Source organism: Botryllus schlosseri, chromosome 5 (genome assembly GCF_051294905.1).
Source record: "Botryllus schlosseri isolate E-star chromosome 5, Bs_hap1, whole genome shotgun sequence".
Classification (NCBI taxonomy): domain Eukaryota; kingdom Metazoa; phylum Chordata; class Ascidiacea; order Stolidobranchia; family Styelidae; genus Botryllus; species Botryllus schlosseri.
The window spans coordinates 12,761,220-12,789,167 of record NC_137240.1 but is presented as its reverse complement, the minus strand read 5'-3'; the positions used below and the strand labels follow the sequence as shown (position 1 = coordinate 12,789,167).

Here is a 27,948-nt window from a genome sequence, read left to right as displayed (position 1 = left end):
CATTGCATGGTTCTTATATCAAGAAGCGCAAGCTGAAAAATTGTGATATAGACAACATTGTCAGAATGAAGCAACACGGTTTGTCACCAGCAGTGTGCATACAACTTGAGTGTTGTCAGCCAATAAATGCTGCTGTTGAACGTTCTTTCTCCGTTTTTGGCAAGCTACGTAGTAAGGACTAGAGCCCGACCGATATTGGATTTTTGGGCCGATACCGATAAAACCGATATCTAACACTTTCACCGATAACACTGATATATTAGCCGATATTCAAATAAGGTGGAATCTACCTCAAAAGGCGCATTTTAAAAGTTTCAGAGCATTTATTTCAACAGCTTTATAGCCATTGTCATACTCGAACACGAAATAAAATAAAAAGAATGCATTGGACACTTTGAAAGTGTAAGCCATATGAAATACAGCAATATTCCCAGTCTAGCGGTCAAGCATTACAGTTTTCTGAATTCCTACCCCATGTTGTGACGTCACGATTATTACCGATATTTTTTCACGTCCAATGGCCGATACCGATAATTCTTTCAAAGTGTGATATCGACTCGATATTATCGGCGAACCGATAATCGGTCGGGCTCTAGTAAGGACAGACACTTTCTACCCGAGAATGTAGGAAAGGATCTTTCGTTGTACTACAACAAATATTAATTATTTCCACCAGAATACTTAATGTAACTACTGGAATTCTTCATAGGGCCAGATTTCGTTAAAATACTAGTTTTTCATGTAAAAATCTGTCAGTTTTTGAGCCAAAAACGTTTTTTCAGACCAATCTACTTTGTAAGGACAGACAGTTCCAACCAAAAATGAAGATAAGTAGTGCAATTTTAACATTAAATGCGAAAACACCTAATTTGCATACGTGAGGTCAAAATTTGGTCAAATTTCAGTTTTTTTAGGTCAAAAAAGGTCAAAATTTAGATTTTTTAGGTCAAAATCTTCCGTTTTTTAGGTAAAAAAAAATTGCCCTATTCATAATATACGAAAACGCGAATAATCGCAATTATTCTGATTATTTCACCAGAGACTGTGTGAAGTCATTTTTCGATCAAAATGAAGAGACCTGTCATCTGATTTTCCCAAGTCAATCTGGCCAGAGCCTACATAGGTTGTTTCGCTTAGCATGTAACGCGATCTGGTTCTGCTACAAATGTTTGTTTTGTCTTGTCACGGAGACTACTCACAAGAGATTAATGAATGAAATCATTGTGACTGATCGGGCAACCAATAACGCATTGTCATCGAGGAATGACGTCAATCGGCTTTATTTAGTTTGGCGTCCGTGTCTTCGATTCATAGATCAATGATGAATATTCGGCAAGGAGTCCTATCTCCTGGTATGGTTGATATATAGATAACTAACCTGTAGACACATGCAAAATACGTGACTGTACGGCTGGGCAACCAGATACGGTAAGCAATTGCTGGCATATAGCTTCACGTACAGATGCGTAGGAGCACACTTTTCATTGAGCTGACGGCAGCCACAGAGAGTTCGTTTGATCCAACTTTACGTACGGCAGCAAAAAAGCGAAGAAATCGACCGTACGATAGCCACAGCGACGGCTGCTACGCACGAATCGTGCATGTGTGAACATTTCCCCGGCAAACCAACCTTTCAACCGTACGATGGAAAACCAGAGATGCCACTGGTATATTTCGGAAAAACCCAAATGTGGACGCTAAATAAACCCAGAAAAACCCAGATCCTATATTTCACTGAAATTGCTATGCGGAAACGGAGAAAATGGAAACTGACTGTCATTTATTACAGTCATATTGACATAGAACCAAGTTTTAGCTCTTGATATTGAAACTATAACAGTTCCTACTATACATTTTGCTCGGTTACCAATGCAAATATTTTAAAAAAATATGTTGTTTTACTTTTTTTGCCGCATCAGTTATGAAAATAGTTAGTGCGCGTTGTTCCAAAAGCTCGTGTGATAAATAAAATTATTAGTTTGCAAGTGGATGTTAAATAAGCTGTGTCTTATTTTATTTATTGATACTAGCAGTAAGAAGTCTTGAATCGACATAAATTGTACGAAAACGGTTCCGAATTCCAATGAGTTGCCCTATGAACATGACTTTCTGCGAACTGGAAGTTGGTATACAATAAAGCATCACCTCACGGCCTTTCATTTTAGTAGTGAAGCCGTTTTTCAAGACTCTGCCGGTGCAATATAACAAAATTCCTCGCAAATGCATCAATCTAGCAGTCAATCGACAACTGAAGCTTGTGCATTTTTCGACATTATGATCTAACTAATCTAATATATTGATTTTCGATCATAAAATTGACCCGGCGAACATGATGTTGAAAAAAACCCAGATTTCAAGGACAAAAACCCAAAAACCCAGGTGATGCTCGAAAAAACCAGATTTCAAGGACAAAAACCCAGGTGATGCTCGAAAAACCCAGATCTCGGTGGAAAAAAACCAGGAGTGGCTTGTCTGTGGAAAACCGCCAGGCAAAAATCGTCACCGGGAACCGTGCACGTTTGAGTGTGAACGGGCCTTTAGTGTTATACCTTGGGACTCGAAGGAAAAATTTATTAAAAGTGGTCTTGCACGAAAGCTGCTGTCGCACTGAATCCGAAAATATCAATTATGATCTGGCCAAGGCATGTCAACTACCCCAACATCATCCTTCAAAGTCGAAAATTGGTACTGTATCGAACAATTGGAGCGCCGCAATACAATAACCATAACAATGATATATTGCGGAGATGGGATTGTTCGCTGCAATGAGAATTTGTGACGCAATCTGATTGCCCAACCGTACTATCACGTGTTGCGCAATTATATATCCGTAGGTTAGTTATCTTAGGGTTACCATACGTCCTCCTTTTTCTGGTTTTTGAAAATGTCCTCCGGGGACGCCTAAATGTCCTCCTTTTTGAGATTTTGTCCTCTATTTTGAGAATTTTGGTTATGCATAGGACAAAATTCGACTGAGATACAGTAAACCAGCAATGAAGTAACGCTCCGGCGGCTATTTCGGGAGCTGAGCCGGAAAATTGACCCTTTATTTTAGTCAACTGACCTCGAAGTGGGAAAAATTACCAATTTTTTAAGGATTTCCCTCCATTATTCTAAGTTTGAAAATTTTGAAAAAGTGTCCTCCTTTTTCGATTTCAAAATATTATGGTAACCCTTAGTTATCTATATTTGCTGTCTGTCTGCGATCAGCGCAGTTAGGGTCATTCGCGGACTTATATAGTTTGCAGCTGCAATCTACCATCAACCAACCATAAACGTTAATAACTTGCATAAATTTACCCAGCTTTCGAATCGATGCTATGTGCATAAAAGGACACATATCATGCCAAGCTCGGATGCGGAAATGCATGTAGCCTAGGGTTACCATATTTTTGTGAAGCAAATTCCGGACACTCTTTAGCGCCCACTAGCGGATTTAAAAACGCGGTAAAAGACATTGTCTGTCAATATGACGTCATAATAGGAAAGCATTGCCAATCGACTGTATACAATAGCCTATACACTATACAGGAATGGAGTCGAACATAGGTCATGAATTGGGTCATCTGTAATGTGAGCTTTTGTGATTGCTACTTGCTAGGGTACCTGCAATAGATTTCTCCACGGGTCAGATGAAATCGTCTGGCGGGCCGTGTCTGGCCTGTCGGGATTGTGTTCGACAGCCCTGTTATACTGTTAGGTTGGTTCGGCTATCTGATTGTGTTTTTTTTAGGTCCGAAACAATGTTCCCTCTAATTTTTGACGAGTCTGCGCACACTCACCAACTCACTGCGCAGACCCTTGGAAAACAGAGCGTAACGTCTAAAAAAATATCATCATTTCGGATTTTTTGTGCACAACTTAGATTTTCTGTGCACAGAGACAGTGTCAGCACTGCGCATTTGCGCACGTGCGCAGCTTAGAGGGAAGATTGGTCCGAAACAACATTTTTTCTGCCCCCTTCTGCCCGACCATAAGGTAATGGGCCCTTACTATATGCATTTGGCTGTTAAATTTTATGAATGCATTCTGTCAATAATATTGATTATTCTTTATATTAGGCTACTATAAAATGCACCAGCAGGTTGCACATCCGATGATTTCCAACCTGTTATGGTCGCGACCTCATTTCCAACTTGAAAATGTTCCGTGGCCCAGCTCAAAACTTGAATATGCTGATTACTAAAAAAATTCAGCTTGCTCAAACTTACTCACGTTCTAGGAAGCTGATTACGTCCAACACCGTCGCGATCCCCAGATAAAGGCAAACGACCCCAAGATTTGGAACCACTGTCTGTGACTGAAGCATCCAGTCGGCCTTAACCAACTGTAGGAATATACCGTCAGCTGATAATTTCGATTACAATTGGACTTATTTCAGTAAATGTTAGCTATATATATTTATTTTTTATTGCATTTTTGGCGAGGGTGGTGCCTGGTGCCCATACTAATGCCAATATACGTTGCATTAGGTCGCGCGCAGCGCGAAGAAGAATTTCGAATAGCATAAATCTGCTTTAAAATACTATTGTTTCTGCTGATTTACAAAAAAAATTTGAGCCTACTTCAAGCCTTCAAAATTCCGGACATTTAGGCATATTTTAGAAATTCCTCCCGGACGCAAATTTTTCACTGAAATTCCGGACGTATGGCAACCCTAATGTAGCCTACCTAGAACAGCAGAGAGAGAGAGAGTCTTTATTTTCATCCAACCAAAATACATAACAAACGGCAGTGATGGTGGTACAGAAAATATGCATGCACAGTATTCGGTATTGGATATGAATGACCGATAAGACCGTGAAGGTCATCTAGTCAGATCACACCAGCATCAAACAGGTACACTTGACTCTGAACAGTCTGGCTGTAAAAAATGTTTAGGTAAAAAAGGAAAATAGAAAGAAAAAAAAAAACGATGGTAGCAATTTTATCTTCTTTCTTTCAGTTCAATGAAAGTGGAGTCAACGTGCCATTCCTCTGCATTCCTAGTCATGTGGGCAAAATCGGCAATGTACGAGTCGACAGATTGATACCACTACTCTGCCGATGCCAAATTGCCCGAACTTGCCCGCGCTCTTTATGAAAAAGAAACCAGACATAAAATACGTCGTTAGTAGCCTACATGGAATTTTGGGAGGAAGATGGTCATCGACACGCTTTAAATTCCTTCAGTTCTTGATTCACTCCCGCATATGGGATTTTGGTTAAATGACAGTGTTACATTTCGTTTGCAATCTAGCCGCTGATGCTACAAATCAGGGATGGCCAACCGGCGGACGCAGAAGGAAATTTGTGCAGCCGTCGACACGTAATTCCATTAGTATGTGTTGGCGGTCGTCGACATGGAAATTTTATTAACGAATTGACTACCGAATTTTTTAGAGATCATAATTAATCTTGAAATTTTTTTCGCGCTATGCGCGATTCAATGCGACTTTATTTTTAATATTTGCCCTTTGCAATCTAAGCCCAACAATACAGATGCGAACAGCAGAGAGAAATGACGCGCCACGTATAAATACCAACTGGGAATCGTGTGCTCCGCACGAATGAAATTTGTTTCGGGTACGTTTGGGCGATTCCAACATATTTCCACTATACCGACAATCTTGATGGGAGATCAATAAATAACAGCATGCAACTAATGACATAAATAAGAACAACTGGCCCACCCGAAGATGCATCATCATTTATAACTTGCCCTAAATTTTAGAAAACACTCGCTCCATCAACTCTACCGGTGAATCTGGTCACATGAGATGAGAAAGGATAAGTATTTGATAGTGATATATGAAACTGCTAATATTATTGACGAAATTCATTCGTGAATCTGGAATTCTTAAGCGTTTGGCGTGATCATAACGTTTTCCAGTAGCTATTCATAACATGACCACTCGCGATTTCGGTGCGTGTAGTAAGCCTATATGAAAAAGCAGATTACTCCTGAGTTCACCGGAAATGCAACGACTAGGATGGACATACAACGTCCATCCTAGTCGTTTCTATCAAGCAGCTCATCTTTATAAGTTATTCCAGAATATTGGTTATGTATATCACAGGAGAAAATGGGTTTTGCAAACATTTCGAAGTCACCCTGATTGACCTGCACGACTGCGACTTTTATATTTTACCACAAACAAGTAGTTGATTACTTTGATTACTCGATGCTTATTGGAGGTGGGGTTGCAAGAATATTTAGGAAGATTGCAGGCCGAAATTGTACCTATCAGGAAACAATTTTGTTTATACAGTATATATATCTCCTGAGTAATCGAGCAAGCATATCGGGAACGTGTAGTCATCCAACAAAATATAATGTACTCAACATCTGCGTTAGAGATCGAGTCAAAACTGCATAGGAACAAAGCCTATATTTTAAGTCCTTTTCCATTTTACGCTGTAGACTGTATTGGCCTGGCCGCATCGGGAATTTATTCTGCAGACATGTGTTTTGCATCGTTGCAAACAATTTATGCAGTACACCAGCAGGTTGGCCCCGTTGTAAGTTTCATGCGTTCAGTTAAATACTGTAGTCAGCTAATAGGGAATCTCATGTAAATAAAACGGTCTTATTGCGTATAATTTAGGGTTGTCAACTTGTCATATGTCCGGATTTTCCCGGACATGTCCGGATTTTTAGTGTTTAAACTGCGTCCGGGAGGAAATGCTGAAATATGCTAAAATGTCTGAAATGTAACATACTGATATTGGAAATGCATACTTTTTGATGTGTGCGGCTTGGGTCGCAAGGTGACGCTAGAAGTCAATTTGGGTCGCGGTCTAAAATATTCAAGAACCACTGGTCAAATAGGGCTGTTCAAAAAATAACTTTTTTTTCCGGATTCCAGCCATTCACTGATTAAATTGTCAGGTTACCCTAAAAAAAACGCTGCACACCATATTCTAACAAGTATAACACTCTGCAGGTCCAATTAAAAATTTTAATTTATTATGAAAAATTAAAAAAAAAATTTAAATTTTTTTGTCAATCCCACGAAATTGTTGAACTGTCTTCAAAGACGATGCAAAACAAATTTGAGTCAATTCCAACTAGTAGAAGCAGAGTTATTTGAGTTTTTCGAGTTTGTCGTTGATAATTCTCGGATTATCCTTGGTCAGTGGTCAAGCCCTGGTCGTAGTATATCGTCGTTGTTCTCGTTTCGGTAGATCATCGGCAACACGCATGCCAATATGCATCGGCGAGTGTACGGGGCGTAAATCCAGTGCCCAAATTTACCTGACGTCTGCCATGGAAGATAAGAGCATGAGGACGTACGTGAGCTCTCCATCCTCAAGCTGTTCCAGTCACGCAACAATTCACATGGCATGAGCACCGGAAGATTACGAACGAAACGAATGCTGCAGAGCTGTCAGATTTGGTACTTTACCTTCTCACGGACGGCCTGGCGAGTGGCGATACCGCCAAAAATAACATTTTTCCAGTAGGCCTACGCAGCAAGAAAATAACGCAATGCGGCAATAATTTTCCGCAAAAGCCAATCAGAAAAGCGAAAACCCATAAAACAAGGCAAATACCACACCACAAACCCCCTGACTCTGCAAACTTGACACAAGACATTGACAACTTTAGCAAAATCAATAACCTGAAAAGTTGACCCAGTGATAACGTATTTTTCGGTGGTCTTGCCCTGGGCGTCCGTCAAATGGAGGAGGGCCCCAAATTCAAACGTCAGTGAATCAGTCAAGTTACGAGCCATTTACACATAGTTCAGAGGCACTGTCGTTCGTGGCTGTGGTTGTTGAACTTGCAGCTAATCAATCAGCTCTTTGTTAAGCAAATCAAAGAGAGAACCATACTAGAAATCGTTTTATAGCATGCTTTTCAAATCACTCCTTTGCATTTTGCGCAATCCTTATAAAAGTTGCAGCAAAAAGTAGCATGAAAAAATAGAAAAAGTTGAAAAAAGTTGCAATATAGAATTCCTTCAAACAGCCTAAAACATCATTCTACATAATTTCTGAGTATTTAGGAAGCTCCCGGAAGCTGTAAAAAATGTTGCAAAACTTGCAAAAACTTGGCCTACTAATAACAAATGCTATCCAAGTCCAAATGCTATCGCAATGTTCTATGCTAGTCACATTGAATCTTCAAATTCATGCATGCACTGCCAATTCTTGAAACTAGATAATTCCACGCTTATTCACAGGCGACCTTTTCAGAGGGATCGAGAGCTCAAGTGTAACGAGTTTACTTCTCTGTTTTAACCCTATTTGATCCCGCCAAGATTTCATTACATGAGTCATGTCGGTATTCCATAGGTATCCTTAAGATGTGCGTTGTGCATGGCTTTGCGTTGAATCTACTTCGTTACCCGGCCTTGCGGCTTTTGCATGATGCTCAACGAAGAGATGATTGGAATTGATATGTTAAGTGAGCGATATTTGATCACGTTGTTGTTAATATTATTATTATAGTGAAACAATGGATAGCTTATCTCCAGAAACGTCAGGTGCGTCACGAACTTGAAAATGCGCACATAATACGAAATTACGGGCAATCAATTTTATGAAATATTCCCAAGCATTGACCAGTCGGAAGAACACAATCTATTGAGGCATATGTGAACTAGTATAGATTTTGTGATCTTTTTATTCGCGATACTGTGTCAATGAAGGCCAGGGGATATGCGTTAGGCAGATGTTATTCAAACAAACTCCACGCGATAGAAAGGTGTAGCATGCTATTGAAGGTTACAGCAAGGGGTATACTATTCATAGGTGAGTGTTGCTTCAGACCGTCATCCATGCTCCAAACACGCTACCCCTGCATTTAGTCTATTTCCGACCGCTATTTCGTTGAACCCTTGATATCAAGTTCCATACAGAACAAGTAGTTTATTATTCTCGTTAAGATCGAAGCGTTATCCAAACACGTTATCCAAGCACGCAAGTGTGAATTATATCATTCATATAGGAACACGTTTGCTGTCGCCTACGTCACCCATTGTGTTCACTCCCGCTGTTAACATTCCAAATTCGCGACATGGCCTGGCCATGTAAATAATGCCACTTGCGCAGTACCCACGCGCCGATATCATGACAGAATGCTTCACTGTACGTGCGTTGGCCTTTATAAGTTTTAAGCCATTGGTTCTTAATCGATCAAGGTTCCATCGAACCCCAGGGCTCGCTGAGCCAGTCTCAGGGGTTCGATGGAGGTCGAGACACACATCAAACACAAACAGCAGAAGTCACACTGATTCACAGTAGATTTGAGTCATAATCTTTGTATTGTCTTGTGTGAAAATCAGGTTTTCATGGTTTTGTACTTTCAACACTGCTGTTGATGCACGCACAGTTCATTTTGTACACCTGTAGGCCCTATTACATAGTAATGTATTGGATGTCCAATGCGACAAATTATTGTTTTTGTAACTCTGCGAAAATTACTGGCTCATGTACGGGTTGCAGATTAGCGTCATGGTTCGGAGGGTTAGTAAAGGTTTAAAGACACTGGTTTTCGAATCGCGACTGTATGCGTTGCTGCACGCTTTGCCTAACCATTAGGCATTACGCCAGGGCCGGCAACCTTTTGTATGCAGCGTGCCAAAATGTCAAAAACTGTGAAATTATTACCAACTGGCGTGCCAAACATTCATAATTTTGTCATATTTAGTGTTTCAAGCAAGGAATCCCACCGACCGGTTATCTGCTGCTGGAAACGGCTTCGGTTACGACAGTGATTCTTAAATTATAGGTCGCTACCGCATTAAATAGGTCGCTGTACGTGATGTTTGCAACATTTATTTTTAGTCGCGCAATGATCGATCTTTTTTGGTTGCTGTGGTTGTTTCCAAGTCAACTGTGTTCGCTACCATATCCAATCAGTGACAGGTCGGTCAATGTTGTAACGAGGATATGTCCTGATGATGAAAAATGTGACCGCCCTTATGTATCAGTGTATCATACAAGTCGGTTTGATATCACATTAATGTTGGTCTGTGCTAAAACATGGTTATAATATGTCAAATCATTTGGCGTGCCATGAAAAATCATCTCGCGTGCCACAAATGGCACGCGTGCCAGGGTTTGCTGACCCCTGCATTACGCATTGGGTCTTACGCATTGGGTCTTACGCATTAGGCCTTAATGAATGCGTTCTACAGACTACGCTAGAGGTCGGCATGCAGGTTCCGGCCCGCGCAGCAAATTTTGTTCAGCTTGTAGGCTACTTACAATGTACATGAGTTCCGCTGCAGCTAATAACATAAATGATAACATTTCATTTTATGAAATAATGACGCATCATTGGTGCTTACCCAATGGAAATGGAGTCTCTGCCGCCAATAGAGGTGACGAGGCCCTATCGGTATATGTGCCTGCTGCGCAATGACAACGAATTTATAGAAAACCAGTGTACTAAAAAAGCAACAACAATAACAGCTTGGCAAAGAATAAATTTCGAACTCGATCAACTATAATCCACATCTGGCTGACATTTGTAGATATTTCCTACCGAAGACCGTAATAGCCGTTCCCCGGGCAAGCTCGGAGGCGTCTAAATATTTTTCCTGAATCAACATTTCCTAAGTCGAATATTTTTGGGCACATTTGAAAGATTTTCTTTGCGCTTTGCGCTGTTTAGTGTCACTGCATTTATCGATTGTGATGTGGGCACCCTCCCCCAAAAAAATTAAATTGATAAAAAAAACACATAATTTACCGAAATGAGTCTAACTGTATTCGCAATTACGAGGGAACGGTATATTACTAATAGAGCATGGGGCCGTATGAGAGGGTTGTGCACCTACTGGTGCGGGACTACAAGGCACCATCATTGTACATTGCAATTTCGTAACCTAAATTTTTACGACATCACCTCCACCAGATGTACCGATGAATCTCGTCGCATGGGCTGTGAAAGCATAAAAATTAATAGTAATTTGCAAGCACCAATATCATTGAGAAAATTCATTCATTACCTTTGGAAAATGGCACTATAGGCAATGTTCCCGCTAAGCTGCGCGCGCGTGAACTGCTGACAAAGTCTGCGCGCACAGAAAATGTGTGGCGCGCACAAAATGTCGACAAAGTGTTGTTTCGGTCCTGCTCCTACCAACTTTAAACGTACGAAAGAATCCCAAGCTACATCAACCATCCCATTGAATCCACCCATCTGTATATCCGAAATTTGTGACGCAAAAACAAACGGTCACTGAAGCATGAAAAGCACGACTCGTGAGCAATTATAGCCTGTTTCGAAAATATCAATCTGACGGACAACGCATGAAGTAACGTCAATGTGTCGTAGCCTACATGTAACATGCGGGGCTGACTAACTTCGCCATGAAGATATGAGTTTATAATACTTTACCGTCCTGTTGTAGCCTACCTATATATTGGTGATGGGCGAGTTATTAGGATGGTGCGAACCCCTGAAAGGTTCTTGTTCTTGTGAACGGAAACCTTTAGGAAGGTTCTGTGTGAACGCGAACGTAAACCTATGACGTCACGTGACATCATATTGCTAATTACAACCCTACATTTCCGTAAAGTAATATATTGATGCACATGCACATTATAACTAGCGACGACTCGGGTCATATTATGTCACGATGCTGAATTACATGCTAACTTTTTAAACGTCACCTATAATGTATCAACCGGAACAATCAAATGCTATAATAATTCCACATCATCAACATGTTTCCTCGCTCTACCAGTAATTGCGACGAGAACTCGGCTATAGACAGGGCAGATGTATACTTGCGCCAGATAAGATCACAAAACCAAGTTATCCAACCAACACCCCAACCGGACGGACTTTGTGTTTATGATACAATAAGGATGTCAAATCAAGATAGATCCCGCGTACACCTGAGAGATTTTTACATTACACATCGATGCATTCTTTATGTCAATTTCGTTGATGTAAATAATTGATTGATTGACTAAGCACAATTCGCTGACTACCTACGTGTAGTGTGTGTTCGTTCTTTCTATTGTTTGTCATTGCAAGGTGCATGCTCGTTTAGTGCTGAATTCCTTAGCATGCTGCCAGTGCCATGCGGAGAGTCGTCCAAAGTTGAAATGCAAAGAATTATTTCAACCAAAGAAGGTAAAATGACGCGAAAAATCGTAATACATGAAAAAGGTTCACAGTGCAGACCCTATACCAAGGTTCGTTTGTGAACGCGAACCTCGAAATTTCGGAGGTCCACACACAGAACGCGAACGTGAACCTCACGTTCACACTATCGCTACACAATATTCAATCGAATTGACGCAATTTTCGGAAGCTATTAATACAAGATAAACAATTCAGACGTTACGACTGTTGATAATTGCCTACCCATTCCACAACTTTCCGAGTTGGCCATTATGTGACGCCATTGTCGACAGATGATGTTGAAAATCGTCACCTCATTACCGACGGTGGATCGGAAATGTCATGACTCATGATTAGGAATCATGTCTGAAAATACAAGTCCGGCAATTGCCCGAGAATTCTCTAAGTCATCGTTAATCTATGCGTCCTTGCCAAATTTTTAACAGCAAAGTATTTCATGCTACCATGTTCCCGAAGAGAACAGGTTCAATTCAAATGACAAAATATTTGATAGTCATCTTGCGGCTTGCGTATTTTTGAAGTTACGGTTTCAAATATCGATAACACGGCCGCAGAGTTCAGGAACACTGTATATAGATAGATAGATGATAGGTCGACATAGTTTTGATCACTGGGTATCGTAAATGTCAATGATCGTCAATCATCTCATACACAACCCGTCTAAATCAACAGCATCGAAACGCAATTCTCTGCGACGGCGAAAGAGTGCAAACACGAAATAATACTGCCACTAAAATGCGTTTAGAATCGGCTATTTGATTTGGACTTGGATACCGCTTTTTGTTGTAGAACTGTCCTGCAAATATTTGTCACATTCCAGAACGCCAATTTTACTACGACTTTATGAGTGGATTGTCTATTGAGGATAATCGCTGAAAATTCATTGTTTTGCATCAATTGGATATGCACGCACACGTCACACATGGTCACTGGCCAGGCCGCAAAAGAACTAGTGATTTAGTCGTTTCACAGTTAGTCGCAGATAAATGATTTGCTATTTTGAAATATTGCCTATTGCAGTTTCTTAGTCTCTACACGTTGTTGGGTAGGCCTACTCGTCACAACGGTCGCTCTACGTTGGAAATGTGGATAAAGTTGATATCGATATCATCCTGATTATATTCTATATGGTCGAGGATTTTTCTCGATTTCCTCAACCTTATAGGCTACCTATATAACCGTACTGGAATGCGGATTTATCAATTTGCATACCATCTATCTGTGCTAGAGAGCCGGAGCCGGAGCCGGAGCCGGAGCCGGACTGAATATCCGTTCACATTTTGTTCATTTTTGACCGGAGCTGGATTCATTTTTTTCGGTTACGGCCGGAGTCGGATCGGAGCCGGATTCGTACTTTTGTTGATACGGTCAGAATCGCTATTGAGGCTATTGATGAGCATGGCTGATGTAACCACCAACCACGCGTCATTGGCCGCCAATGTAAACCTGTGAGTTTTTACTGTCATGTTTCTTTTGTTGCAATATTCAATATGTAATCCGAATCCGTACCGTATGATTTACAGTTTTTATAGTTTTCTACAAATAGCTCCTCGCGTAGATTATTATCGGAGTTTGTCTAATCAGATCTCGGCCATTTCAATAACCCGACCAAGGAGTCGGATCGGAGTCGGACCAGAGAATTTGTCGATCCGCCCCACAGTAATCTGTACTCTACTGACAGATTCCAAAAAAAATTTATTAGTATATTTTACAAGCATTCGTTAGAGTATTAATATTACTTTGCGACTATATATTAGGTTTCGTCAAAGTCGACTATGTCTGTTCTGTTCTGTTATGTTTTCTATTGTATCTAAGCGGATAAGTTTGGGATGATATCTAACGGAATATGGAGAGAACGCGTGTGTCCAAGGGAGAGAAATATCACTGTAAAGTAGAAAAATTGCACCTTGTAGTTGACAACTCGAACGCACATGCGAGTTCGTGCGCGCATGCTAATAAACAGATTTAGAATTTCCAATACTCCGTACTCTGTAAATGATCTCGCAATATTTACATTGCTTATCTATTGGTATTTGTCCACGTATTACCAATACGAGTTTGCCCGCGTGCTCTACATGCAACTGTAAGTTGTATGTTACTGGAGAAGTGCGCATACTGCACTCTGAATCCAGCTTGTTTTTATTTGAGAAGTGTCAGATAATTTATCAACTTGTGTCAACGTAATGCTCGGGTATTTATTGTACACCTAAAATGGATTCGATATCACCAGCGTTTCACATCGTAACGTACCGCGCTATAGATCAGGGGCGGGCAACTTCTCCAGTCGGCGGGCCGGATGTAGAAAAATGAACTACTTGCCGGATTCCTAAATCGAGACAGTAATCGTGTATTTATCCGCCTATACGAGGAATAAATCGTATATAATGTGAATTTCAAGTTGAAATCATAGAGGGAAAAACAGTATTTAATGAATCTAACAACGTAGGCTAATATAAGCCTACTTCAATAGCTATTGAAGTCAATGAGATCTGTGGTCGACCAAAGTTGTCAACAACATCTTTGAGCTCTGGACGTAGAAACCCTTGGTAAAGACTGTACGCGAGCATCAGTTAGATTGGAACGCAACTTTGTCTGTGCATTCTCATGGTCGAAAATGGTTGCTCGTAAATGTATGTAGACCCGAACAGAACAAGTAGTTTCGTGGTCACCTTTCTCCGGCCGCGGGCCAATTTATCATGCAAGACCGGAAACTCTCTGCGGGCCGCTTAAAATCTCTTCGCGGGCCGTTTGTTGCCCGCCCCTGCTATAGATGATGCGCGGTTCGTATCGTAGTGGCCTAATTGACGAAGCAGACTGAACAGAATTTTCTGGGCGATGGCTGCCACTAGAGAAAGCGCGATGTAGCATATGTACGTTGATTTGGGTGATTTAGATCTGGAATTGCGATTGACCCATGCAGGTCCAGTGTCATCCACATTTAAGTCAGTGCTTCGAGGCTTCCACATTTGTAGATAGCGTATACCGGAGTTATACTGTGAGCGCGTATAAACATTGAGATATCGACGTCAATCGTCAATGCTGCAAAGAGCCATCTGCACTCTGCGGTTTAGGTATAAATAGCTATAGTGGGTCGGTAACGAAGTACTTCTTCTTTTCAGCACTACTTAATCTGGTGGATATTCTTTCACATTCCTCCCCTTCTGCTTTTTAAAGCGACACCATACTTACCTTTTACACTTTGAATTTTGTCAAGTAGAAAGTGGTTTTGGGAACGTTTGCATTACTTTTGCTAGCGAAAGTATCATGCTATCATCATAGCCCTTGTATCATGGTAAATGAATGTTTTATGCACCGGGGCCAACTGGTCATTTTCCATTGCTTTTGATGATATTTACTTTCGCAGTTGTAGAAGTCATGTCATCGTTGCCACCTGGAAGCCTGCTATGTATAGTTTGACAGAACTAGAACTAAGGCGGCAGTTCAGGAACCATAAAATCAGAATATCGGCTTATGGTGTGAACTAACCATTGATATCAATGCACCACCAATACAAGAAATGACAGTGTCGGAATTTTTTGTACTACAAGAAACGGCAGCGTAGCGATCCTCGTGATTATAACACTAGACATAAGACCGCATTTAAAAACGCATTTCGCACTGTTTTGACTCCAGGTGTAAGTAAGTACCGATCAGATCGTCGACTCGCCAGCTTGCTAAGATGGGCGACGTTACGAAGTCAGACCGGGATAAAGACAGCCTGTCGGATGGTGATAGCCTTTCGGAAATCAGAGGTAATTGCTTAGAGAATCAGCAATTCTAATTGCCTCAGTCTTCATCTGCGTGCCGATATATACTCGCGGCTACGATACCTACGTAGCTAGATGGTGAAATACATTATGGCATCTGTCCTATTCTGCATAGCATCAACACTTTACAATCGGTCATGCTCATCTTGAATAACAAGAAATATCACTTGGTCACGACTCACGAGCATCCCCAGCATAGAAGTGCCGATGGTTGAATCCGAATCTCCTCCAACCCGAAAGTTGCTGAGGCGATACGGGGTTTTGTGGGGCCTATAGAGTCATAAGTAACTGGAGTGTAAAAAGTTACCTATAAGTAGTAAACATTATGGTATATTAAAAACACTTTACGATAGGTCGTGGGTCAGACCTAAGACCTGATTAGTAACGCTGGTATCCATGGCTCTCAGCATTACCGGGATAGCATGGAGGGATGGTGCAAGACTTACAAAGTCTGCACCTTCCTAGTCCAGCGGCATATGTACATCATGCACTCACGGTATGCATATGTACAATTGTACAAATGTACATATATCATGAGTAGGTGTATGTATGCCGCGAAAACATCAAGGACAAAAATATACCACCTTCTTTTCCTATTCATTTGGTGAGAAATGGCTCTCGCCCAGCCTGGGTAATGTCTGCGGTCGGTTATCACATTCACCAGTGTCCCCGCTACCAAAATGTTTAGTGTTAGACCTGACCATGCTAGAGTGACGTGCGGCTATAACGTGGCTTCGCTATACATATAGTTTTGAGTCCATAAAAACCCGGTTGTGATCTAGACCAATTAAATTTTGTGCACAGAGAAGGGTGTCGTGGAAACAATAGAAGATGAAGAGGATATGTCGTGTTCGGTGAGTTGAGCTGAATCCACAAACTACGGCATGTGTCGTAAATAAATAATTATTGCAGGACCAATGGCGATACTACCCCAAGCACGTCTTGTTTATTGTCGGAATGGAATTTTGCGAAAGGTTCTCATACTACGGAATGAGATGTGAATACATTACCGTGTACATCTTTACTATATGATGCAATAATTTGATACTCATGCACAGCTGTGCTTCTGCTGTATCTGCGCAATTACCTGGGGTTTGACGACGACTTGGCAACTGCGGTATACCATGCTTTTACCGTGTTGGCATATTTCACACCGGTGATCGGAGCTATCATTGCAGATTCCTATTGGGGAAAGTTTAAGGTCAGTCCTGGCGATTAGTTCGCCAACATGGAGTCGTGAATTTACAGCGATCGCAATGTGATTTGTCCAAACCACGCGAACGGGACATGGTTCATCCCCGCAGAGTGTCAAAGTCCACCGACTGTTCACAAAATCATGCTGAACGATAGACATACGCATATTGATTCGTGCCCAATGATTAATGATGAGTTTTGTAATTTCTGTGTGTATCCATATTCAAGCAATGTTCTCATAAAATACGATATATCGATGACCATCACTTCAACACCGTAGTCACTGTGTATAGTCTGGTTGTATTATGATTTAGCATTCGGGCACACTACTGATCCCAGTCACCTGTATACAGCTATTGGTTATGACTCATTCCGCTATCTGCTATGTATTTATAAAAAAAAACTATCACCAATGAAATACTCAAACCATTTTCTTAAGTTACATTTTGTACTGAAATTTATGACTACAAGCGTATACCTAGAACTAATGTGCTCCCAGATCAATTTGGAAACTATATGTCTAGTGCAGGGATGTCAAACTCAACTCGGGTCGCGGAATGCAAGAGATTGTTAAACCGGACATTATTATTTTTTTATAACCAACTCACCATTCGAGCTCCTCTGGATGGGGGGCTGGGGCGTTTTGCGCCAGAGTAAGGTAAACAGCAATGCGACCAAAGATATTTGAATTATATTCTTTCGGTAGCTATTATATTATCCATGTATTTTACGATTATGATTTCGATCATGACTATTAAGTTATGTTAGAAATATGCTGGACAATACCATACTTTTTCAATATACTCAGAATGGCCTCGCGGGTCGGATGAAATAGTATGTCGGGCCGGATGCTGCCCGCGGGCCGTATTTTCGACACCCCTGGTGACCTAGACCCTTGACCAGGGATTACCAAACTGTGTGCCGCTACGAATTCTCGCGTGTGCCACGAATCTTTTTGTAAATTTTTCCATAACTTTTTAAAATGAGACATGTGGGCTATCATGTGCGACTTGAACGTGCTCAAATTCCTCCATAGTTGATAAATAACCACACGTGGCCCTTACAACGTAACCAAAAATATCACGGCATTGCCGATAAGTTGGGTAATTGACACATCATATAAGCGGGAAAGCTATGTGTCGAAAAATGTCTTTGTTTGTTTCACGCTCCTAATTAATCACTCATAAACAAAAATTCAATCCGCAAAACGTGAGCACACTGCCTGGACTTCATCGCGCACTGCACTATTATTTCTCAAGATATGTTGTTCACTTTACGTCAAGGGTAGATAGTTTATTTGGAAACAACGTATATCCAGCAATTTTTCTGTAGAAGAACCAGTGGTCGATTTACGAAACTCCCCACTTATTAAAACGCCGTTTTCACAAAAATGGATATGTTTTGGCTCTCTCCTTTCAAATCCTATGCCACGATAGGTACAAAATCAATCAAGATGGATCTTCATTACGATGTTAAAATCGCTTTATTGTTTTAATTGAAATTATAAACTGTGGGCTACACGAGAGAGACTGCTTGGTATTGACTACAAATTGCAGGTATATTTGTAAACAATGCAACCTCCTTTCACCGTATAATCCTCGTTTTCTTTGAATAAATAAGCATAGCCATCGCATCACCAAGTAAATTATTTTGTGGATGCAACTTTCTTGTAAGTGTGCCGCGAGTGCGTTATCATTTTTCTAGTGAGCCACAACCCCCCAAAAAGTTTGGGAACCACTGGTCTAGACAAAGGTCAAGTCAGCTACGTCTCATACCATTTATTTATGTGAAATGCAACAGTACGACAGCTTTGTTGATGCTTGAATTTCAGACGATCTGGCTGGTGTCTTTGATATATATTGCTGGACATATCGTCAAAACGATAGGCTCGATTCCTCTGATACCGTCGGCAACAGTACACGTGTGAGTCCAGTGACTGAATTTTAGTAAACACATAGTAGCCTGCTTTCCTTAGTCCATATTGATAATCTGTTAGCACATTAGTATAGGCTACATTAGTTTTATATATTTAGTATATTACTTTAGTGCATTCTGTATTGCAAAGTTATAATGAACATCGATGGCAGTTTGTAAACAATAGGCCTTTTTGTGTTTATCGATAGAAAACGAGCAGCTTTTCTGTTTGAGCCGCAACATATAGTTAGCAGAGATGGGAACATTTTTTAATCTAAATATTTCTCAGGCCTTGAGTTTTAGTTTAACACTCGTATCAAACAGAGTAATTTTTACGAGTTACATGAACAGGGGATTATACAATTCGATCGGTTCATCACGACTGAAACTTGTCAGCCGACATGCCGTGTTCCAAACTATTCGCTAGAATAGACGCCCGTCATTCGGTCGTTTTCTAACAAATTTCGATAATGTATAATAGTATTCCATGTACCGACCAACCAACCAACCTATTTGACAGGGTGCTTTCGATGATAGGACTAGTGATGATAGCGTGTGGGACTGGAGGAATAAAGCCGTGCGTGTCATCATTCGGAGGAGATCAATTCAGTCCAGAGCAGGTCTGACCTTTCATATTGGATTGCAATGATAGACTTTGTGCCGCGACACAAAGTCGAGACCAGGGCAAATCGATTTCATTACACTCAAAACCAATAAGCATATAAAGTGGGTTGTCGCAATAAACGCTGCTAAGCTGAAGCAATAATCTCAAGTAGACTATTGAAAGGCATCTGAAAATCGAACACATTGCGAGAGAACATTGTCAATCAACTCGTATTTCCCAGAAGCGGCCTGTTGGTTTTGACTGTTTGACTTCGCTATTACGTCATTGGGTCTATCCTTGTCAGGTATAATGCGCTGCAGTTCCAATAAACTGGCGACTTCAAACCGAGATACACGACAACCCTATTTGCGCTTGATTGGAAGATTTCGCGATCAGTTTGAAATCTCGGAAATTGAAATTGAAATTGTCCGTGCAACGAATTTTTCTGCCGTCGGAATAGGGGTTCAATATGACGCGGCGTTAGTAATATTTGCAATGTCAATTTGATTGGACTACTGCCCACTGTTCCCTCTAAGGCCGCGCACAGAAAAACGTGTGCCGCGCACAAGAAAGCCGAAGCGATGACCTTTTTTTTCTAGTCGTTGCGCACTGTTGTCCAAGGGACCGCGCAGTGAGTTGGTGAGTGCGCGCAGACTCGTGAAAAATTAGAGGGAACATTGCTTCTGTCTCCATGAGAACTATATGTATGCGTTTGGTCAAGTACAAACACGCCGCGACAGAGTGTAGATGACTCAAAAATGTTTTCTATACAATTTAATAGTATATTGAAGTTCTGTACCTCTGAGAAGATCTTCAAATGTGTTTTACGACAAGAAATCGTTTTATGCTGTTTGAATTAAGTCGTTTTTCATGAATCATTCATTTATTATTACTAGGGATGGTGTGAGCGTGACGTTCACGTTCGCGTTTTGTGGGTGAACTGCTGGAATTTGGAGGTTCGCGTTCACAAACGAACCGTGTTAGGTTCTGCCCTGTGAACCTAATCCGAGTCGCAAGTCAATTTCACTGTTATAGTTTTGACTCGACTCAAGTTGAGTCATTTCCAATTCACCACCGAGTTAAGTCCGAGTCCAAGTCATCTGGTAGAGGGTCGAACGGAAAATTTCGACACGAGCCATTACAACCCTGTTGTCTTCGTTGTGAGGCCACCAAGTAAACATCTAATGACTTGGCGTTAAAATTACCACCTTCTGTCACTGATAAATCTTGCAAAAATGACCTTGGATAGAACGTCACTCATTTTGGAGGTGACTCCAGTCAAGTCAAGCCACGAGTCAAGTCACAATTCAAGCCAAATTGAATTTTCGAAGTATCAGTAATGATTCAAAGTCATTACTAGGGTAAGTTTTTGCAACTTTTTTTACAGCTTCTGGCAGCTTCCTAGACACTCCGAATATATGTACTATGATGTTTTAAGCTGTTTGGAGGGATTTTTTAGTGCAACTTTTTGCCACTTTTCTCTATTTTTCATGGCAATTTTTACAGCAACTTTTATCAAATATTTCATAAAAATGTAAAGGAGCGATTTAAAAAACGTGCTATAAACTATTTTCTATAGTTTAGTTCTATTCTCTTTAATTGGCATAACAAAGAGCTATGTGATGGGTTAGCTGCATCTCATTGTTATCTGTGACACTATGGCTTGCAAGCAAGAAGTCCAACTACCCCTGCCAAGCACGACCGTGATCAAATGTAAATATATCGCTTTATTAATTCTGTGGTATAAAATTGAGATAGTTTCCCATTTTATAAACGCTCAGGCGAGTCCGCCGAAAATTACATTTTCACTGGTCACCTTTTTCTGGCTATAGATTTTGTTAACGTCGCCAAGAGTGAGTTTTTCTATGCAATGCCTTCGGTCAAGTTTGCAGACCTAGGAGGTTTGGGGTGTTGCATTTGACTTGTTTTAGGGGTAGTGGAGGGGTGGATTATCGCTATTCTATTTGGCTTTTTGAGAGAAAATTATTGCCACATTGTGTCATCTTCTTGCTGTGTACCGGGAACAATGTAATTACTGGTGATTGCGCCAGAACGTCCGTGAAATGGGAAAGTAACAAATTTGACAGCTCTGCAGGAACTAGGTCATAGCATTTCTAGTATCTCATATACCCTCATAATTTAACAAAAATTATAAATGCAACTTTTTACTGCAATTTTTGTTAAAATTAAGTTCAACTTTCTCGCGATTTTAGAGCAACAAAAACTTGCCCTAGTCATTACATTTTGCTAGCTGTGTGAAAGACAGATTAATTGGCCGTTTATCTTGAATCCAATAACGAATATAAAGTTAATTATACCTGCAAAAAGGCGTGGTATCGCTCACGCACACGTAGAACTGCTAATAAAATACGTGAGTGACTGTATAGCTATAAGCTATATGCTACAGTCTGTTATTATCAGCCAAGAGAATCGACTACGAAGCCTTCAGAAGTTGAAACAAATTGATACGGTCCAATAAACTACCCATCCGCACATCCGTGAGAATATAAACGCATAAACTATATTCGTTCGATTTATATCATACAAGAGGGTTGGTAAAGGTGATAACTGCGCAATGTAGGCATTGAGCCGTCCAAGAAACAGAGGTATTGCTATTATATTATTCTACTACTAGAACGACAACGTAAGTTGTGATCATTTCGTTTGCGGTCAATTTATCTGTGATGTAACAGTGGAGAATCAGTGAAAAGTATAATCAGTGAATGAGTGGTTGTTCTCACAAGTGACACCGGCGTATCTCGAACAATCCGAACATACACAAGATAGGGGAATTAAATCGACACCGTTTACTTGATGACTTGAAATTGACACGTAAATTTTGCTCCGAGTGACGAGTCAATCCACATTTCCAAAGCGCCAAGTCAAGTCATGTCAAATCATTTTTGCAAAGTGACTCGAGTCAGGTCAAGTCATACGAAAAAGTTCACTCGAGTCATCCCAACACTGGTAAATGACCATTGACTAATGAGCAATCGGCCATAGATGTCGAACATTACGAAGCCAAAACGACTACAAACTCTAATCAAATAGCTGATTCGCTCGTTAAATTTAGACCGTATCTCGTAAGCAATTCTTCTCTCTGTTCTACCTCGCAATCAACGCCGGCAGCCTCATCTCGACTTTCGTCACGCCCATTCTGCGAGCGGATGTGAACTGCTATCCAAACCAAGAGGGACCTGAATTCGATGAATGCTACGCCCTGGCTTTCGGTGTACCCGCGGCGCTGATGGTCGTTGCACTGAGTGAGAGCCTTAAAAGCAATTGACCGTCGCACGGGCTATCCTAACATAGAACTCTTTCCATTTTTACAGTATTGTTCTTAGCTGGTAGCAGGTGGTACATAAAATTCCCGCCGCAGGGAAGTGTTTTCTGGAGATTTTGTCAGTGTATCGGGTCGGGAATCAAGCACTGGTGGAAGACGCCACGCAAAGAGAGAACTAAGGAACATTGGTTGGATAATGCTAAAGCTGATGTGAGTATAGACCGGTATCTATCACGACAGCTCGATAAAGATCATTGATTCAGTGCTGGATGCTTTCTGAAGCGGTATTTATTGACAATATATATTGTGTATGGTATCCATGTGATACACTAACTATAGACGACAACGATTCGACAGGGTGTTCAGTAGGGCTCTTCAAAAATGACTTTTTTCTCAAATCGTACTGGCTACTTGATAAAATTGTTAGGTTACCCAATTTAAGCCTACACACAAAATTTGGTTCAATTCCAACCAGTAGCCGCATTGCTACAGGAGAAGAAAGTTTCTATTTATTATATAAGAATAAATAACAAAAAATTTGAAAATTTTCTGTTCACCCCATGAAAGTGTTAAGTTGTCTATAGAAACGATGTTCACCAAATTTGGTTCAATTCCAAACAGTGGAAGCGGAGTTATTGCCGTCGAAAAACCTGAATTGGAATAAAATAGTATATTTACGGTGAGCACCACTATAATAAATAATTGAAGAATTGGTCACCGTAAATACTATTTTATTCATAATCCAAATTTTCGACGGCAATAACTCCGCTGCTACTGGTTGGAATTGAACCAAATTTGGTGTGTAGGCTTAAATTGGGTAACCTAACAATTTTATCAAATAGCCAGTACGATTTGAGAAAAAAAAGTCATTTTTAAAGAGCCCTAGTGTTCAATTTCTAGTTGCGATGAAGGCATTTAATATGGCAGTGGGCATTTAAGGCGCGACCCAAAATCGTGTCCGGCGATACAGTTGCGACATCATGATGATCGGCAAAATTCGAAGCCTAATTATCACCATGATGGTTTCCCTCGTAGCGGTAAACAATACAGATTTCATAACTAAAATCATGCAAGAACCGAATAGTATCCATTTCTCTATAAATGCTAGTGTCATTTTATTGTGAGTCACAATGTGATTTCCAACACCGGTATATTGCCTTCTACTGCATTTCGGCGGGGACTTCTGATGAATTTTGCGTGAACGGAATTAGCAAAGTCAATGTCCGGACAGAATAATAGCGTAATTATGTTAACATTCTCCTCTCACAACTGCAAACGCTCTAGCATTTTTTCGACCGGTTCCTGTCGGTGTGAGGATTTGACCTGTGGGTACAGCACCAATGAAGGCATGCCGGTAAGCGACAAGCATTGATTGCACCCCACGCTGAGTTACTGCGTTCATTACAGTGTTCGCATTGCTGCCATCGGATCAACAGAAGACGTAGTGCATTGCCCATGATTACAGGGAAGCACCAGTGGTTGTTGTTGTAATCATGGAGTGTCGATACTTACGATCATTTTCCACCAAGCCAATTTCCTTTACACGACGACTATATAGTAGCATGGCCCACTATCGTTCTAGACACTGTTTACGGGGATACGAAGTACGAACCAACTACCCGTAGTGTTGCTGCTACCTTGACAAATCAGTATTCACAATCCATGGGTTGAAAGCTAGCCAATCAGCATATTTGAACTGATACAAGTCACATGCCACGACACGGAAATGGCTTGTGATATACCGCGTGACATGCTTGACAATACAATATCCGTCCACACTTGTTTCCCAGCCCAAGATGATCAGAGACACGAAATACGTTCTCCGCGTTCTCGTGCTGTTCATCCCGCTGCCATTCTTTTGGGCGCTTTTTGATCAGCAAGGTTCAAGGTGGACATTGCAAGCCATCGAACTTGACGGGCATCTGGTGAGAATCGATATGAAATAGTTTAATAATATTGACCGATTGTTGTCTGTATCATCTCAGGATGGTTTACCGTATACAGAGGTGGTCAGTAACTATGTACTTTTACTTTTTTAGAGTTGGTTACTGAAGTAGATTTTGCCTACTCGTGGTTACGGTTTTAGGCGATCTCTACTTCTACTTCGCAGTTTTCCGGTTTTCAAACAAAGCTAATTATTTGATAATCGATACTGATATTTGTGTTGATAAGAAATTTACAGCGTTACTTCTGCTTTTACTTGAATACAAACCAGGGGTCGGCAACCTTTTGCTAGTCGCGGGCCAAATTTCGGGTGTACAACCTTTCGGCGGGCCGGATTTTTTCTTAGTACTATATTTTACGCTCACTTCGGTATATTATCCTACATTGCTGCAATCTCAATCACACCAATCCTAAGACACATGTATTTACACTTCAACGACACAGAATAATTGTGACAATTGACGCAGCTTGCTTTATGTAAGGTTTTCAACTTCTGGTAACAAGTCAGATGAAACAAGAATCAGACCCTATTCAAAATGGACGTCCGAAATACGTGATCTTAGCTTGCTCTTCGTGAATTTCATTGTTCAAAACTATTGTTGACCTGCGTACGTGCTTTCAAAAATCGATGCAATTTTTTGCATTGCTGGTCAAGCTGGGATAAAGACCAATTTCAAGAACGTACTCTTTGTCAAAGTCATGCAGCGATATGCTCTTTGTATGAAATTTGTCATTCAATTCAACTGCATCGCATTTCAGAAAGGCCAATTTGAAATTTGCAGGCAATGGTATTGGCGTCCATATTAAACACAGTACTGAATAGTCAGAATTCATTTTGTAAACAAGAAATGTCGGAAAAGCGGGTGAATATTCAGTAGTTAAATTTCGTATCACAGTTACAAATGTAGTGTTGGTACTAGGTTTTCTCTCCTCCAGTATAGGAAAGTGAGCATAATTTTCGTTGTACTGTTGACATTTCCAGAGTCACAGATTTGTTTTGAAGGCGCCTCAACATCTCATGTATGTAGTTGTTTACCCCCTGAAGTTGCAAGTTCAATTTGTTCAGATGTGACGTTAAATGTACCAGGAAAGCAAGATGAGATACCCATTTTCGATTACAAGATTATGAGTCGGTGATATTTGTATTATTGACGAAAGTTGCTATTTCATTTCGCAGATCATACACTCGTGTAAGCATAGCTGCTCGACTCAATGAGCGAACATGACAGATATAGGCCTACATGACATCGCCATATTGATTCTCAGCATCTAGTAATATCTGGCGTAACTGATACAGTTGATGAGACAAAAATCATATTAACAGTTTTCACCATTGTGGCCAAAACACTATTCAGGTTTTTTGTCTTGGCACACAATATGCCTTCTGGAAAATCAAACTATAGACAGGCTAACTAACATACGGAGGCTAGTTATCTATAATTGAATAATTTGAGATTCCGTCATTGCGTCTGAGATGCTCCAAGCGCTTTTGAAGCTAAGGAAGAACACCTTTATTGTCACACCCCGTTAGAGTGATCAGCCCTTTAAATAGGATGGAACACCTTCGGTTGCGAGATATACCCGATTGATAAGCACTGATCCAGTCTATTCTATCTCCATCTCCTACTTCAACCACCTTCGCTTTATGGCGTAACAATAGACTAATACGATGTAGGCTACTATTATCGTAGCAATGCCGCATTTTTTCATGCAGCGCTGCACTGCAGATTGAAACTCATTATGAAGCGGCGGGCCGTATTCTTGTGATAACTAATTATCATGTCGCGGGCCGGACGATTTCGCTTGGCGGGCCGGATCCGGCCCGCGGGCCGTAGGTTGCCGACCCTTGATACAAACGATGGCTACCTTGGCTACCTGTGCGTGTCTATTCTCAACCACTGGTAAATATAAAATCCTAGGTATGATCAGACCCTTTGACCCCATCTGGATTCATATCGATCATAGCCTATCCTATCCCGTTAAGATCATCTAGTTTTTGCCGTATGTTAATAGTAGTTTCATCCGGCTGGTTGAAGGAATAATCTCCTTATCAAGAAAGACACCTGTGTAATGTATCATGGCCTACTAGTAGGCCATGAATGTATATACGGAACAGCACTATACATACACCGCAGGTATAGAAGTGAATGTCAATTGTACTACGTGTAATCAATCATCAATTCATGACTTTCCTGTCATAATGACAGTCGCAGCCAGTTGGTGAAATGGGGATATATTGAAAGAATGACTGTTATGTATGGGGTTAGTTTGGCGCTTAGTATCTAGAAGAGACAAGTGAGGAAGAAAAAGCAAGAGTGAATATTGAACATTAATCTACTTTGATTGATTATGGTGCCCAACAACGCGTTCTATCATAGAAACTCCGGATGTCGGGAAATCCCGCATTAAGGGTCAGTCGCATCGTCATTGCTACCATATGCTTATCCACAGTTGTAAAGTATAGGCATTAGGGCAGTTCAAAAATAACTTTTTTTCCTGGATTCCAGCCATTCAGTGATTAAATTGTCAGGTTACCCTAAAAAACGCTGCACACCAAATTTGGTTCAATTCTAACAAGTATAGGGCTCCGCGGATCCAATTAAAAATTTTAATTTATACAGGAAAATTTTAAAAAAAATCAAATTTTTCTGTCAACCTCATGAAATTGTTGAGCTGTCTTCAGAGACGATGCAAAACACATTTGACTCAATTCCAACTAGTAGAAGTGGAGTTATTCGAGTTTTTCGTTGATAATTTTTGGATTATCCTTGATTAGTGGATAATCCGAGGATTATCAACGAAAAACTCCAATAACTCCGCTTCTACTATAGTTGGAATTGAATCACAACGCTTTTCGTCGCGCTCGGCGCGAAATATACACCAACAATGTTTCCATGAATGCAGTCGTTTATTTTAATTCATGTAAAATGAATTGAGCTGACCTTTTGGATTGCTAATTCCTCGTTAAAACACCCCCGTCGCGTTAGCTCGGGCTATTTTCCACAAAATGTTTCGAACTAGGTAATGTATCCTGCAGCGCACAGCGTGTCGAAATCGAACAGGCGCTGTACCACTTTTGAGATTATAATGCCCTTTGTAGCTTTTTTGCTTTTCAGCTTTTCAGCTTTTTGGCCGAACTGATTAATTAATT

General features: G+C 40.7%; 1 protein-coding gene and 1 long non-coding RNA gene across 2 annotated transcripts in view; one reads left to right on the top strand and one right to left on the bottom strand.

Moving 5' to 3' along the window:
* Positions 1-10,400: 10,400 nt before the first annotated feature.
* Positions 10,401-11,503, bottom strand: LOC145439061 (uncharacterized). The gene is made up of 2 exons (XR_013915084.1): positions 10,944-11,503; positions 10,401-10,876 (listed from the first exon to the last, which is right to left on the bottom strand). It is a non-coding gene; the product is annotated as an uncharacterized LOC145439061 (long non-coding RNA).
* A 4,219-nt stretch (positions 11,504-15,722) lies between these two features.
* LOC145439045 (solute carrier family 15 member 2-like) overlaps positions 15,723-27,948 on the top strand; it is a 32,030-nt gene continuing 19,804 nt past the window's right edge. The window contains exons 1-9 of the mRNA XM_080316508.1: positions 15,723-15,843; positions 16,663-16,712; positions 16,771-16,855; positions 16,917-17,059; positions 18,884-18,975; positions 19,487-19,586; positions 22,644-22,833; positions 22,903-23,063; positions 24,644-24,778. Of these exons, the coding sequence (XP_080172634.1) occupies positions 15,771-15,843; positions 16,663-16,712; positions 16,771-16,855; positions 16,917-17,059; positions 18,884-18,975; positions 19,487-19,586; positions 22,644-22,833; positions 22,903-23,063; positions 24,644-24,778 (1,029 nt within the window). The 5' untranslated portion in view covers positions 15,723-15,770. The remainder of the gene's footprint in view (positions 15,844-16,662; positions 16,713-16,770; positions 16,856-16,916; positions 17,060-18,883; positions 18,976-19,486; positions 19,587-22,643; positions 22,834-22,902; positions 23,064-24,643; positions 24,779-27,948) is intronic.